Source organism: Oreochromis aureus, unplaced genomic scaffold, assembly GCF_013358895.1.
Source record: "Oreochromis aureus strain Israel breed Guangdong unplaced genomic scaffold, ZZ_aureus HiC_scaffold_23, whole genome shotgun sequence".
Classification (NCBI taxonomy): Eukaryota; Metazoa; Chordata; class Actinopteri; order Cichliformes; family Cichlidae; genus Oreochromis; species Oreochromis aureus.
Genome location: NW_024108802.1, coordinates 207,502 through 222,877, shown reverse-complemented (window position 1 = coordinate 222,877; position 15,376 = coordinate 207,502). Strand labels below are relative to the sequence as shown.

Here is a 15,376-nt window from a genome sequence, read left to right as displayed (position 1 = left end):
CTTGCCATACAAATGTGATACAGTAACCGACTTTCTTTCTTTCAGAAAAAAAGAAAATTGGGAGATTCAAAATTTTCCTCACAGTAATGTTTGCATCAGTCTATCAGATGAATCCTCCAAGTCCAATATTTACATCAGTTACAGTGATAATGCTTGGTGTCTACTTTCAGCCACCGCAGTAGAATGCCAGGAATGAATCTGATTGAAATTGTAGTTGCATTTGCTATTTTATTTAATTGTCATGGATGATACACAGACAACCCAACAGCAAACAGAGGAAAACAATGGGCTTAAATACACAGAGGGATAAATGAGGGAATAAGACACAGGATGAGAGCACAGCTGCCAGAAATCACAAACAACAAGACCATGGGGAAGGAAAACTGAAAACACTAACATAGTCTAAGGAGCTTAGAAAGAAAACGTCTGGACTTCTTTAAGTTGCTTGAAGACGTTCAAGCAAAGTTTAAGTTCTTTTCATCCGAGAAGGTGAAACATCTTCAAGCAACTTCAAGTCCAGACGCTTTCTTTCCAAACTCCTTAGACTACGATGACCTAGATGACTGAGAACCTTCACAGACATGAAAACACTAACATAGCACACAAGACTATCAAAGTAAAACAGCAAACAAGAGACTTTTACAAAGACACAGAGTTGACACAGAGACATGACACGTGGGACACAGGGGCAAGGCAAAGTAACAGAAACCTAAAGCCTAAGAATATAACACAAGAAGAAAACAATAAAGAGAACCAAAAACATACATAAGAATAATCAATGAATATAAATGAACAAACACAAAACACTGGGTCACAGACTCAGTACCATGACAGTTAAATGTACAATAATAAATACTTTAAATCAGATGACAATGTAGCTGACACTGTGTTTATTAGTGTGTGGTCAACCACAAATCTTCATACTGTCATCCATACATGAGGTCTTTATACAAACGATGAAAGATAATGAAAGAAACTGTTTAATTGATATGAAATGATTGAATTATATGAAATATTATGGCTTTGTCTGCCAGAGTGTTTTTCTGTAAACTACTTTGAACTACTGGCAGTCAGTGAAGTCACTGAAAGGCAAGATTCTATGTTGTGTTGCCGTAGTTTCCAGAGTTTACTTATAAAGCTCACTTACAGAATTCAGTTAGAAAAGTCAAGCATTTGAAGGGCGCACATTTGAAGGAATATTAACTCAATATTAACTCATTACGGTTTACATTTTCGAGTTTAAAAGTTCTCCGAAATTACAATGAAAAGGAAACAAGAAAATTACCACTCCAGCCGATAAGAAAGATTCAGGAGATCAAGGTAAGTAAAATAATAAAATCAAATCCTGGTAAAATCCAAATCCTAGAAATGTTGACACTGTGTGAATCATTTTTAGAGCAACTGAATCATATGTTTGATTGAAAATAGCTTTAATACAAGATGTCTAATCAAAGAAAGGTTACCGTCTTTTGGTAAAATAATGTAATAAGTTTATTCTTGGACTCAACAGTAAAACAGACCAACAAGTGTCATCAAGATCTAAGACTTAGTAAACCTAGTATCAATTCGCACTGGTCAGTTTTTTTTATCCCAAGAATAAACTTGTGATAATTTAAGCAAAAGCAATTTCAAATTCTTTGCCAAACTGCTTCCAGTCCTGATGTCGGGGACTCTTTTTCACCACTGTGTTGTTGTCGTTTATAGATTGTAAGAGCAGGACTGCTAAAAGAAAGGCCAGTCCTGAAAAGAAGACCCCAATAAAAAGGAGGAGGGTCGCTGAGCAGGCTGGTCCTTCCACCAGCTCAGATGTGGTCAAGGAGTGAAGCGCAAGGTTGTGCAAGATGAAGAGGGCACAACAAAGAAAGCAAAGAAGGCTAAACTTCTCGACCATATGAGCGGTGACAAGGAGCAAGCATCCTCCTTGTTGGACTCTGGTAAAGGTAGGCTAATTAGTTGAATAAGGGGTAGATTAAGTGTGGTTGCTAGGTTTAAGATATTAGTGTTTAGTGTTTGTGTCTATCATCCAGTGAGCTGATGTGCTTTTGGTGTTTTCCACATCTCCAGACTTGAATAACAAACAGGTGTGCGCAAAAAATGGCAAAAGAAAGGCCATGGGAGACAACAGAGAGTCACCCAAGAAAAAAAAAAAGAATGTGGACCAGGACAAAAAAATCAGTGGCAGACCAAAACGTAAGTAGCAAGCAGCTTGGGTTTTATATTCAGGGAAGGGCAAAAGGAACATTTAGGCTACAGAGGAGAGTAATTTGTGTCACAGCTGTAATAAAACAAGATTTGTTGTTTTGTCTGTTCAGGTGAATTCCAAGCCAGATATGTGGAGGAGCACCAGCTCGGAGAAGGAGGCTGCGGAGCAGTGTTTGCTGGCTACCGGATAGAAGATCGTTTTCCAGTAAGTGTTCAGATGATGGTAGTAAGACAGGCAGTAACGCAGATAATGGATAATATCGTAAACTGAGACGTCTGCTGTGTTTCCACCTTTCATTATGTCATACTGAGGAAATGCTCACCAATGCTCTGTGTCTTCTAGGTTGCCATCAAACACATTCCCAAAAATAAAGTCTACTGCAAAGTGGCGGTAAGCGTCCAACACTTGAATCAGTTTTACATTACTGGATTGAATGCGGCGTTCCTCATCATCCACTTTGTTGTAATATTTCAGGATGAAAGCGGGAAGAAGCTCTCAGTGGAAGTGGCCATTATGGTTAAACTTGCAGGTGAAGCAGAAGGGTCAGTGGGAATATCTGCACCTGTGTCCTTGCTGGAGTGGTTCGACCTTGGCAAAGAGCTGATCCTGGTGCTGGAGAGACCTGTCCCCGCTGTGGACCTGCAAAAATACAAAGCAGAAAATGGAAGAACTTTAACAGAGGACAAGGCCAAGGTAGGTTGACTGGAAGAACCTTAGACTGTACAGCATTCAATCAAGGCAGAAAAGCATGAACTCATTATTGTGTTTTCATCTTTTCCAGGTCATTCTGAAGCAACTAGTTGATGCTGTAAAGGAACTTGAGGATAAACACATCTTTCATCGGGACATCAAGGGACAAAACATTCTGATTGAGACCGGCTCAGATGTGCCTCGTGTTCGCATCATTGACTTTGGACTGAGCTGCTTTGTTAAACAGCGATCTCTGTATCGCATCTTCTATGGTAACATATTCTGCTCCTGCTTTTCACAGATGTAACAATTTGTGTCTTTTGTTTTAGAAGAAATTGCAATTGTGTCTGTTTGTTAGGCACTCCTCTTCACATCCCTCCCGAGTGGTACATTAGGAGCTGCTACAGGTGTGGACCCACCACGGTGTGGCAAATGGGAGTGGTGTTGTATGAAGCGCTTCATGCACGATACTTTAGTACCGCGAGGTTCCTCACAAAGAAACTGAGCATCAAAAAGCGTCTGTCCACAGGTAAGAAAACTTCACACTTCCAGATTCACTGATGCCTTGGATCACTAGAACTATCATCTTCATCTTTTTGATCTTTTCTTTCTTTCAAGAATGCCGGAATTTCTTGGACGCATGTTTAGCTATAGTCCCGGAGAAGCGCCCAACACTGGAGGAGCTCCAGCTTCACCCCTGGCTAAGATAACACACACAAACACACAATTCCCACCTTATCATATAAGTATGATACATTGTAGTAACTTCCTTTCTTTTTCTGTTGGACAGGAATAGATAGAATGGGTCAATCTTAAAAATAAATAAATAAAAATTTAGCTTTTTGGAGTTCCTGTAACCCCCAGCCATCCCAGGAAAGGGATCTCTCTTTGAATGGGCTTTCCCGAGGTTTCTTCCCATCGATCTGGCCCCTGGGGAGTTTTTCCTCGTCTTCATAGAGAGCTTGGGCTGGGTCAGAGCTCCATCAAAACTGTCTTTATTTGATGACTTTAAAATAAAGATGTGTTTTACTTAAAGTAAAATTTGATCAAAATAAAACTTGTTTAATTCATCTTTGCTGAGGATTCTCCTTCATTACTATTTTGTTTTGTTTGTTTTTACCCATGGTGCATTTTGACAAATAAGAAAACTGAATCAGGTTAAAGTGTGCACAAAGACAGTCACACTGCAAATGATCTGAAGACTTGCATCTGTTGCTCTAACCCCAACTAGTTTAGACAGATTTCCTGGTTCTACCAGAGGTTTTTTCCTTCAAGAAGGGAGTTTTTCCTTCCCACTGTTGCTGAGTGTTTGCTCATAGTGGGTTGTAAAAGCATAAAAGTTAATAAGAGGCATTCATAGCAGAGTTATCACAGCGGGAACTATATAGCTTAAATGTACAATTTCTACAGGACGAATTATAACTTCATTATGTATAAAAGCTCCTGTGGATAATTACTCCTATTTGTAACTTTACACAAGAGAAAGTTTGCTGTCACACTATTTTGTCCTCTGAGTTGAGCCTTTGGTTGCAGTTTATTGAAGAATTTCCTCTAAAGTAGCTGTTGATAAAGATTTAAAGTCCTGTTTATATACAGAAATATGCTTTAGTTCATGTTTTTTTACATGTCTGCCTCAGTGGATCAGTAGAAGATCTGGCACAGGAAACTAGATGATGAAAAAAGGGTACAAATACACATATATCTATATCTATATAGATAAAGATATATATACACACAGGTTGCAATGTAGTATTTTCATTTTTTCTTAGCATTTCTTTAACGTCTTGGTGCAAAAGAATACCTGCATTTGTGTGTAAAGAAATGTTACATATATACTAAAAACAGCTGGAAAAAGAACTACAAATTTGGAAAGGAATTTATTCATGTTCTTACTCATAGATGGAGTACATGGTTTAAAAAAACACTGAGGAAACAGATATGAGGCGGCTGTATCAACATAAAAACATTAATACAGTTAAAAATGAATAAAAAGTTGCACACTTAAACTTATTTCTCTACAGTTTGTACAATTAATCCATGTAACAATAGGTTCGCTCTTAATATAGTAGTTAATTAAAATATCTTTACATAAAAATACATTTTAAGTACTCTCCGGTGGAAGTCTGTTGTGGCTTATGTTTCTAAATGACACAACCATAAAGCAGCCCACAGAATATACAAATATGTCCTTGATAAGTGAATGTTGGCTCCCACAATGGCCTGTTAAGTTATTGCAAAAATAATTTACTGCATAATATGTCAGATTAGAACATGTTATAAGCACAAAACTGAAGGGGAAACAATAAAAACAAAAATTAAAAACAAATACTAAATTAAGTTAAAGGATATTTCTTACTATACTATATAATTGTATAATGTTGCGTTTGATTGCAAATGAAAACCCACCAAGAAAAAAAAAAAAAGAAAGAAAAGAGAGAATAGAGAGTTTAATTTATTCAAAACACATTCTTTTCTTTTATTTAAGCTGTAGCGAGATTCAAATGGACAAAAGAGAAAGAAAAATATTACAGATTTGTTTTATTAATCATGAATAAACTTTATTATACACAACTCTAAATTTCAGTTGGTCTTAGTCAGATGTGTTTTAATTAAATCCTGCAACACTGTGCTCGCTGCCATCACTTTATATCTTAGTGTGCAATTCAAATATATACTTATTACAATATTTTTCCCCTTAACTCTCAACTCGCGTTTTTTAAATGTCTGTGATCATATTAGTCCGTTGACTTCTGTCTGGGCCTCGAACGATTCATCAGACAGGTTGGCAGCCTCCAACTGATGCTCCAGACTTTCATCATCGCCTCTATTCTGATCAACTCTTATCTTAAACTTAGTGATGAACTCATTACTGGCCAGCGCGCCCTCCTTTTTAGGGCATGTGGGCTTTGATAACAGCCGGCTTTCCAGTCGCTCTGCAAAGAAAATTCACAAAACATTTCTTATTTTTGTTATCTCAGCAAGACGTGGTGGCATGTTGAATTGTCCATTTTGCACATATTTGGTCATTCTAAGCGTCAGAAGGGGAAAGATCATTCTGGGAATGCCTACTGGCGAAGGATGTGTGACTGACAAGTCCAGTGTGTGAAGTTTAACTACAGTCTAAGGAGCTTGGAAAGAAAAGCATCTGGACTTCTTTAAGTTTCTTGAAGATGTTTCACCTCTCATCTGAGAAGCTTCTTCAGTTCAGAATTTCTTCAGAGAACTGAAGAAGCTTCTTGAATGAGAGGTGAAACGCTCTTCAAGAAACTTAAAGAAGTCCAGATGCTTTTCTTTCAAGCTCCTTAGACTCGATGACCTGAACGACTGAGAACCTTAACAGACAGTTCTTCCTTCATTCATCATGCCTGATTTCAAAACACCAAGATGGCAGTCGTGAAAACACTCATCTTGAGTCTTCATGGGACTACGGTGAGATCAGTTATGTCTCTTATGATGCTGTCCCAGACTTCAAAGCAGTATAAAACATGTTTGCAGCCTGTAACAACTGTGCATGCGGTTATTTTTAGTTTTAAGATTTCCGTGTTTAAATCATAATAAGATTTAGTTTTAATTTTAATTAACTTGAGGTCAGTCAGATTCTTTCATTCAAGTCACTGAATGAATCTCTTGACATGTTTGGGGGTAGGTGCCTTTTGTAGCATTTTAATGCAATTATCTGACAGATTATATGGTCTACACTGTTATTAACTATACTAACACTCTGTTCCAGAAGTCTGTGCTGCAAAGAGGCAAAGTGAATACGGCACCTGCAGGAGTAATGGGGGTCATCAGTCGGTTCAGCTGGATGTTCCAGTGCCGTACATGTTGACTGGCATTCCTCAGCCTCTCCTGAACCTCCTGGAAACAAAAATCATGCAGGCATCCTCAGTGTTGTTTTAGAAGAGCACTAAATAAGATGCTGCTCACAAAGCCAGTCAAAACAAACTTGTTCACCTCCAGACGCTGGTGGCTTCTTTGGCGAGATGCCTGCAGATCCTGGAGCTCCTGAGAGGCAGAGTTGAGGGCTGAGGGGGTGTCCTCATCGGGACTGCCATCTGACAGCTCCTGTATGGGGCTGAGGTTTTGCATTGTACGTTGCTGCTCCTGGAGGAGCTGGAAATGTTTCCTCTTTTCATCTTCAGCCTGCAGCAACCTGAAGGAGGGGAAAAAGGGAAGAAGCAACTGAAAATGTTAATACTTCTCATGGATATATCAGATCTCCATCACAAATAAAATAATAAAGGGCCATAATAAGAGTTAGAAATCCATTTTTACCGCTCAAGCTCCAGTCTGGCCCTCTCCTCCTCCAGCCGAGCCTGGATCTCCATATTAAGGGCAACTTCCAGCTGCTGCTGTGTCAGCTCCAGCTCCCTGATCCTCTTCTTCTGTTGTTCAGCCTCCTTTTCCTTCACCTGCATCTCAGCCTGGTGCGAGCGGAGACTATGCAGAAGGCCTCAGAACTGGTTCCCAGTGGGATGCTGTCAGTCATTGGTAGACCTCAGGATCAGTATAATTATGCCTGTCTGCAGGCAAAAGAGCACTGCAAGAGTCTGGGGATGGAGAATCCTGTGTGCTCTGTGGCCAACTACCTGTTTCCAGATGGCAGGGTTATTGCAGGGCACCAGCAGGTAATGCATTCATATATTCTTGCTGCTTTAATATACCGTGAATCTATTGTGTTCTCTTTTCTGTCTTCTCTCAACCATCAAAAAAGTTGTTAGAGCTGCTCTTGTCATTTCTGCTGTCTTCTTTGACTTCTCAGGCTCTGGATTTCCTCCAGGAAAACTCTCGGCGCCTAAAGTTCATGCGGGACCAAAACTCTCCCAGTCAGTGGTGCGTTCCATACTGAGCTGATGGCATCGGCTACTGAACCCCTCAGAGAGGTGCTCCGGCAGGTGGAGGTCAGTCAGCCACTTTATCCAAAAGGATTAACATATTTTCTGAAACATGCATTCAATTACTCTGTAAAGCTACACCAGTCCTCATTTTTTTTAAGATAACCCATCCTATTCAGTCTGACTCGGAAAGTTAAATGGAAAGTACACCCAAGATTTTACATCTGGTATTCAGCCATTCAAACTGCCCTCCGTCTTCAGAGTGAGGAAAGTCTTCCTTCACCATGAACTCAAATTGAAGAGACGGATCCAGCGGGAAAACAGTCAGCGGGAACGCAGCGGGAGCGCCCGCAGCAGCTGCAGCAGCAGGGCAGCCAATCTGATGACTTGACTATCCATGAGACGAAGAAGACAGAAAAAGAGAAAGACAAACAGGACTTAGAGATTGAAAACATTATCAAGGTAAGTGAGGGCTATAAGAATCTTTTTTGTAATATTTATTTAATTACATCATGCACCAAACTATCCATGGTAGTGATTATTTAACTAATTCATAGTGGCACTGGGCAGCTGCCAGTGCAGTTCATTTTGTCCATTTAAAAGTACCATGTACACTCACTGGCCACATCTTTGTTAGATACACCTGTTGTGCATCCTCAACCCGAAAAGGCCCCACAAGCTCATCTTTGATGATACCAGCCCAAACCAGTACTCCACCTTGCTGGCGTCTGAGTGGGACTGGAGCTCTCTGCCCTTACCAATCCAGCCACGGGCCCATCCATCTGGCCCATCAAGACTCACTCTCATTTCATCAGTCCATAAAACCTTAGAAAAATCAGTCTTGAGATATTTCTTGGCCCAGTCTTGACGTTTCAGCTTGTGTGTCTTGTTCAGTGGTGGTCGTCTTTCAGCCTTTCTTACCTTGGCCATGTCTCTGAGTATTGCACACCTTGTGCTTTTGGGCACTCCAGTGATGTTGCAGCTCTGAAATATGGCCAAACTGGTGGCAAGTGGCATCTTGGCAGCTGCACGCTTGACTTTTCTCAGTTGATGGGCAGTTATTTTGCGCCTTGGTTTTTCCACACGCTTCTTGCGACCCTGTTGACTATTTTGAATGAAACGCTTGATTGTTCGATGATCACGCTTCAGAAGCTTTGCAATTTTGAGACTGCTGCATCCCTCTGCAAGATATCTCACTATTTTGACTTTTCTGAGCCTGTCAAGTCCTTCTTTTGACCCATTTTGCCAAAGGAAAGGAAGTTGCCTAATAATTATGCACACCTGATAAAGGGTGTTGATGTCATTAGACCACACCCCTTCTCATTACAGAGATGCACATCACCTAATATGCTTAATTGGTAGTAGGCTTTCGAGCCTATACAGCTTGGAGTAAGACAACATGCATGAAGAGGATGATGTGGACAAAATACTCATTTGCCTAATAATTCTGCACTCCCTGTATTAACAGAACATGGTTCATAAAACTGCTCCTACAACTGTTTTTGAATCATTTTTAATGACACTTTATTGTTCTGTTTTTGTCTTTTGGCATTTCTGTGCTAATTTCTTGTTTTAACTCTAATTTAAACTGATTTTTCCTATTTTAATACCTAAATAAATAATCATTTATTTTTTGTTCATTTGTCTAAATTCTGGGAAAAGAAAGAAGTTTGTATTTGTTTCAGATACAATGAAATCATATTTTGACATATTGGAAGATGCTGAAAAATACTACAGGTATAAATGGAAACTACAGTTTATTTCTGTTATTTCCTGTGATAGTGTTTGTACACTCGCTCATGATAACTGTTCATTCAGCTGCTGTTTTTGTCTGCTGGACATCTTTAGCTTTCAGTAAGGATGCATTCATAGATCAGCACATCTTTTGAACCACATTTCTTATGAGACTCAGAGTTTACATTTTGGAAATGTGGTGAGACCTGGGGTAGAAAGAGACTGAAGCCAGCTTCAACCTCGGCAGTTTTGTGTGTGTGTGAAGCAGAAAGATAAGAACTGTGTGGCCAACTCATCACACACATAATCCTGAATCAGAAAAACAGCATCAAGTGTTGTAATTGTTAAACACAGAAGTGTGATTTATATGTGGTTTTACTGATGGTTAACACAGTCGCACAAACACCTGAAACTGATCAAAATATAAAACAACATATTAAACATAAATATGTGCCAGTTACCAGAACTTATATGTGGTTTCACTGAGGTTTAATTATGCTCAGTTTATCAATACTCACTCATACAAAAGTTTGTTATGTTTTATTGATTATTTGGCTTTAGGTTTTCCATTTTCCAGCTGCTGCTGTTTAATGTTTGCCTGAGAAAAGAAATTTCAGTTAGTGTGGGAAGTTTGGTTAAGCTGGTGAAAACAATACTGTTACACTGACCTTTTGGATAAGATTGTCTTACCTGTGGTTTCTCTGATGTGCACGACAAAACAGTCTCCAGGCAGCTTGAGTGCCCATTTAAAGGTTCCTGGTGGTACCAAGTGATTGAAGAGAGGATTGAAAAGCCATATTAGTTTATTGTAGATTGTAGTCAGTTGGCCAAGCTTGTAATGAAAAACGGTTCATTACTGGAAGCTTTCATCACAGTCCTCTTTGGTGACATCTGGTGGACAAATATATGAAGAGCAGCTTGAGTCTGCAGCTTATAATGAACTGCTTCATTATGATTGCCCACTCTGCAGAGCTGACAGCTTGTGTTTGATGTCATGTGACAGTTCTGTGTGATATCGGGCTGATATGTTGCTTTGAACATGAATTTTGGGGTGAAAAATTATGTTATCATCTTTTTTCTTCTTCTTTTGCCTGTCCCGTTTGGGTCTTTTGCCATCAGAATTATTGTCTAAAGGCAAAGAAAGATGCCCAACGGATTTACTTTACCAAACTGACCATCCCAGCCTTGCCGTAATGGTCCATTTCATTCACCTTTATTGTTTATTTTATTTTCACTTGCTGAATACGGGACAGACTTGACTGGGGGAAAGAAAGAGGGAAAGAGAAACAGCTGAGAAGAGGGACGTGGGAGAAGGGCAAAAAACAAAAACCAACAGAATGGACAGAAAAAAAAGAAAAAAAAATACATATATCGATCACCTGGATCACCTGTTGAGAAAGAAAAAAGAAAACAAGCAGAAGAAAACAAGAGTAATAGAATAAACAACATCACAATGATATATGGAATATGACAGTAAATACTAAATATTAAACATTATTGTGCAGCACGTAAGATCGACAGCACACAGTGTGCTTTGAGGTAGGAGCCAAAAAAGGGTGTAGTTTGTGGGTGTGATCACCCGTGTGTACACCTGTGAGCATGGACGCGCTTGTTTTTAAAAGGTTCCTTCATGTAATGATCTGCTAGAGGGTGGGGGGGCCACAGCCCCGTCCACCAGGGCATGACGCAGGTATGGAGGAGAGCAAAACTCCAGACATCCAGAAGCCCTCAGAACACAAGAGACCAAGGAAGACCAACAGAGGGGCAGCCAGCCACTGTCCCAGAAAGAGCTGAGGAGAGTCCCAGATGAGGGCTCACTCAGCAGCCGCGAGCAGAAGCCAGGGGTTGCAGTGACGTGCCCGTGAGCTCCGCCGGCAGCCAGCTGTGCCTGAGTGACCGAGCCCCAGGCCGAGAGGCTGAGGGCACCCCACCTCTGAAGTGGCCCGAGCGAGCCCCAGGCTCCAGGCCCCGATAAGCGGCCGCCAAGGAGTGAGCCGGTGTGTACCTGGGCGCCCATCCCCAGACACAAAGAACCACCAACGCACCGATGTCTGAGGGAGTCCGCCACTGGCAGGGGAAGTGGTGGTGGGGGAGATAGGCCTCCAAACCTTGGAGGGCCTGAGATGTCCCCAGAGAGGTGGCGTCTGATACCCAACCTGACATATAGACACAGACATACAGGCACACACAGATACAAACATCCATTCCCACCCTCATGCTCTCATATGCACTTACTCCACACTCAACCAACGTGGAGACAAACATAAAGAGACGCTGTACACATGATCACACTCCCCAAGCGTACTCTACGAACCGGGTCTAGGTACCCTTGCCCCTGGAGGGGGAACTGCACCCAGACCCAGGTGGTGTTACCCTTTTTCCCTGCGGTGGGAGAGGCAGACCGCCCCGACTCCGCAGCAGCAGCAGGAGGCCCCACACTCCAGACCGCAGTCGGACGGCCAACTCCTTAAATTATGTTATCATCAATCAATCATGTGGTCAGAAGAATCTGTGCTTACCTTGCAGGAATGTTTTAAATTTACAGATTGGGAAGTTTTTATTCAGTCTTGATGCTTTGGTGGATGTTAGCTCATATGCAGTTTTTTGTAAAGACATGATTATACCCCTTAAGCGTGCTAAAGTGTACCCTAACAATAAGCCATGGGTCACCAAATGCATCAAATCCTGTTTAAGGAAAAAGAGACAGGCTTTTAAAGAGGGGGCTGTTACTGACTTTCAGGCAGTCACCAAAGACTTGAAAATCGAGCTCTTGAAAGCAAAACAGATCCACAAAAAGCTTCTTGAAAGCAAATTTGCTGCAAAACGTTTTGGGTCTGCCTGGACTTGTATGAAAACCATATCAGGGTTTCAAAATCCCCAGAGCAGCAGTCAGATCATTGTAGACGGTTTTAAGCCAGACAGAGATTTGAATTTGCTTTATGCTCGTTTTAGTTCTTCTGAACTGAAACAGAAACTGAAAGATACTCAACACTTCATCACCGAACTCAGCGATGTCCAAAAGGCCTTTCATACAGTTAATGTGAACAAGAGCCAGGGCCCTGATAACATTAGTGGCGCCTAATTAAATCTTGTGCTAGAGAGAGAGAGAGAGAGAGAGAGAGAGAGAGAGAGAGAGAGAGAGAGAGAGAGATCGATCTCTCTGGACTTTACTAGACAACGAGTGAAGAACATATAACGAATATCATCTTTAAAGTGATGAATAATAACTCTGCCTCTGTGTCTTCATAAAAAGATCGTAAAGAGGAAAGATGCTGAGCTGAAGCAGCTCTCACACACAGAGGATCACATCCAGTTTCTACACAACTACCCCTCACTGTCAGCACTCAGTGAGTCTACAGACTCATCCAGCATCAATATCCGTCCTCTGAGCTACTTTGAGGATGTGACAGCAGCTGTGTCAGAGGTCAGAGATAAACTACAGGACATTCTGAGAGAGGAATGGACAAACATCTCACTGACAGTCACTGAAGTGGATGTTTCACTGTCAGATCCACCAGAGCCAAAGACCAGAGCTGGATTCTTAAAGTATTCATGTGAAATCACACTGGATCCAAACACAGCAAACACATATCTGTTATTATCAGAGGGGAACAGAAAAGTAACATTAACGGAACAACAGTCTTATTCTGATCATCCAGACAGATTCACTGGATGGTTTCAGGTCCTGAGTAGAGAGAGTCTGACTGGACGTTGTTACTGGGAGGTGGAGTGGAGAGGGGGAGGAGTTGATGTAGCAGTCGCATACAAGAATATCAGCAGAGCAGGGAGTGTGAATGAATGTAGATTTGGACTTAATGACAAATCTTGGTCGTTAGATTGTAACATCAACAGTTATACATTTTTGTACAACAACATCCAAACTCCTGTCTCAGGTCCTCGTTCCTCCAGAGTAGGAGTGTACCTGGATCACAGAGCAGGTATTTTGTCCTTCTACAGCGTCTCTGAAACCATGACTCTCCTCCACAGAGTCCAGACCACATTCACTCAGCCGCTCTATGCTGGACTTTGGCTTTACTATAAATATGGAGCCACAGCTGAGTTAATTAAAGTGAAATAGACTGAAGTCTTTCATATTGTGGGTTTAAATCTGTATTTTAGTTTCATTTTATTTTCTCTCCATCATTTCTGCACAGAGATCAGCTGTCAGTCAAACATTATGGGTGGTACCTCCACATCTTCTAGTTGTTCTCTTGATGTTTCTGAGTTTTTAAAGGAGATCTTTCCTGTGACTGTTTATGGAGGCTATCACTGCTCATCATCATTTTGATTTACTAAAATATTTCTCCACATGAAAATGTAAACTTCTCTATCCTCTAAATGTTTCTGGAATATTTGTATTGAAAAATGTCGACATTTCTCTTTATGAGTATGGCAGACCATGTGTGTGTGTTGTGTTTTGTTTTGTCAAAATCATCAAACAAATGAGGAAAAACTGTGATTTTAATGAATGAATTCATATATTGTGTTAATGTTTTATTGTGTGAATAAACTGGAAGGTTTGACTATAAATCAAACTTTGAACAAAGTCTTTTCTTCTGTCTTCATTCCAGGATCTCACTCAAATCTGATGCAGAAAATATGAAACTAATCTGAGAGAATAACTGAAGCAGTTTTCCTCCTGAAGCATCACAAAGTTCAGAGTTCATGTTTAGAGCAGAAGATTCAGCAGTCGCTCTGTGACCTTTCAACTTTCTTCACTAAAACAGCTTCATTACAGAGAAACAAGTCCCATGTTCTTGATGTTCTTAAGTCCTTTCAGATGTTTTTAATGGTCCTTGAATGCAGCATCAGTGTCGCAGGTTTAAAAGGTCACTTTCTGTTGTGTTCAAAGATTTCCTTCAGATATGGTCTTTAATCAGTAAAGCCAGTGATACAGCAGTGTCATTAGCTGTGTTATTGGCACCAGGCTGTGTTTATGTATGTATTTAATTCTGTCTGAGGATGTCTTCAGCATGAAATGATCATTTGCTCAGCTGCTGTGTCTCATCTCTTATCAGACATTGGTTGGAACAAAGTTTTGTTGCTGACCATCTGACAAGAGGCTGAAGAAAAGCTTCAGGCTTCATTTGGACACTACGTTGGACAGAAGTCTCCACAAAAATGACTCAGAAACACAAATATTATTAATGAAAGTCCAAATTTCAAAAAGGGGTCATACATGATCCTGAGAAATGTCCTTGAACATTTGAACATGAGTCAGAGGGTTGTCAGGTTTCTACACTGCATCGTGGCATCAAGCCTGAGAACAAAATACGCAAAACAAAACTAGAATTAAATGAGATAATTGATAAAAAAACAAAATTCTTAGTACAAAGACTACGCTTACAAAATTATGAACATAGTAATAAATCCGGTCAATTTCTAGCAAACCAGCTAAAAATAAATAAAGAAAAAACAACTATATGTGCTGTTCAAGATTCATCTGGGAACACAGTATATGAACCAAAACAAATAAACAACATTTTCAGGGATTTCTATAAAACGTTGTATTCACCACAAATAAACCCATCTAAAAAGGAAATTGATCAGTTTTTAGACAACACAACTCTCCCAAAATTATCAGACTCTCAAGCAATGGCACTGGATTCGCCACTGATGCCAGGTGAACTCCAGGAAGCCCTGATAAGTATGCCCAATAATAAGGCTCCAGGTCCAGACGGCTTTCCTGCAGAATTCTACAAAGAATTCTGGACGATTCTAGCACCAGTTTTTTACAGAACGTTGTTGGAAATCAAAGAAAATGGCAGACTTCCATATGAATTCTGCAAACATTAATCTCCTGCTAAAACCAGGCAAAGACCCTGTATATCCCTCAAGCTATCGTCCAATATCCCTTATAAATGTAGACCTCAAAATTATCTGCAAAGCTCTCTCGAAGAGACTAGAGAAAATA

The 15,376-nt window shown here is 40.5% G+C and overlaps 3 protein-coding genes across 5 annotated transcripts; 2 read left to right on the top strand and 1 right to left on the bottom strand.

Annotated features, from left to right (window-relative positions):
• Window positions 1–206: 206 nt before the first annotated feature.
• On the top strand, window positions 207–3,661 carry LOC120436795 (serine/threonine-protein kinase pim-2-like). Of its 3 annotated transcripts, XM_039607658.1 has the most exons (9): window positions 208–1,320; window positions 1,705–1,940; window positions 2,065–2,190; window positions 2,313–2,407; window positions 2,546–2,593; window positions 2,678–2,896; window positions 2,985–3,165; window positions 3,252–3,422; window positions 3,512–3,661. In XM_039607658.1, exons 2-9 carry the CDS (start codon window positions 1,892–1,894, stop codon window positions 3,601–3,603), a joined length of 981 nt encoding a protein of 326 aa, XP_039463592.1. In that variant the 5' UTR covers window positions 208–1,320; window positions 1,705–1,891; the 3' UTR covers window positions 3,604–3,661. The 3 variants fall into 3 exon arrangements, with proteins under 3 accessions (XP_039463594.1, XP_039463592.1, XP_039463593.1); XM_039607660.1 differs by lacking the exon at window positions 2,546–2,593 and having other exon boundaries at window positions 207–1,320; XM_039607659.1 differs by lacking the exon at window positions 208–1,320 and having other exon boundaries at window positions 1,543–1,940.
• A 1,930-nt stretch (window positions 3,662–5,591) lies between these two features.
• On the bottom strand, window positions 5,592–7,693 carry LOC120436799 (differentially expressed in FDCP 6 homolog). The gene is made up of 4 exons (XM_039607663.1): window positions 7,169–7,693; window positions 6,848–7,046; window positions 6,661–6,751; window positions 5,592–5,826 (listed from the first exon to the last, which is right to left on the bottom strand). Exons 1-4 carry the CDS (start codon window positions 7,309–7,311, stop codon window positions 5,624–5,626), a joined length of 636 nt encoding a protein of 211 aa, XP_039463597.1. The 5' UTR covers window positions 7,312–7,693; the 3' UTR covers window positions 5,592–5,623.
• On the top strand, window positions 7,311–13,868 carry LOC120436789 (tripartite motif-containing protein 16-like). The gene is made up of 3 exons (XM_039607650.1): window positions 7,311–7,521; window positions 7,656–7,719; window positions 12,945–13,868. Exons 1-3 carry the CDS (start codon window positions 7,336–7,338, stop codon window positions 13,538–13,540), a joined length of 846 nt encoding a protein of 281 aa, XP_039463584.1. The 5' UTR covers window positions 7,311–7,335; the 3' UTR covers window positions 13,541–13,868.
• The last annotated feature ends 1,508 nt before the right edge of the window (window positions 13,869–15,376 follow it).

Excerpts from the sequence above, each read along its gene's own strand:
- LOC120436795 (XM_039607658.1), top strand. The coding sequence starts at position 1,892 with ATGAGCGGTGACAAGGAGCAAGCATCCTCCTTGTTGGACTCTGGTAAA. Across the intron at positions 2,408-2,545 it reads GGATAGAAGATCGTTTTCCA|GTTGCCATCAAACACATTCC; the intron begins GTAAGTGTTCAG and ends TGTGTCTTCTAG. Across the intron at positions 2,897-2,984 it reads TAACAGAGGACAAGGCCAAG|GTCATTCTGAAGCAACTAGT; the intron begins GTAGGTTGACTG and ends CATCTTTTCCAG.
- LOC120436799 (XM_039607663.1), bottom strand. The coding sequence starts at position 7,311 with ATGCAGGTGAAGGAAAAGGAGGCTGAACAACAGAAGAAGAGGATCAGG. Across the intron at positions 7,047-7,168 it reads GCCAGACTGGAGCTTGAGCG|GTTGCTGCAGGCTGAAGATG; the intron begins GTAAAAATGGAT and ends CCCCTCCTTCAG. Across the intron at positions 6,752-6,847 it reads GAAGCCACCAGCGTCTGGAG|GAGGTTCAGGAGAGGCTGAG; the intron begins GTGAACAAGTTT and ends TTTTGTTTCCAG.
- LOC120436789 (XM_039607650.1), top strand. The coding sequence starts at position 7,336 with ATGCAGAAGGCCTCAGAACTGGTTCCCAGTGGGATGCTGTCAGTCATT. Across the intron at positions 7,522-7,655 it reads TTATTGCAGGGCACCAGCAG|GCTCTGGATTTCCTCCAGGA; the intron begins GTAATGCATTCA and ends TTGACTTCTCAG. Across the intron at positions 7,720-12,944 it reads GCGGGACCAAAACTCTCCCA|TCACTGAAGTGGATGTTTCA; the intron begins GTCAGTGGTGCG and ends TCTCACTGACAG.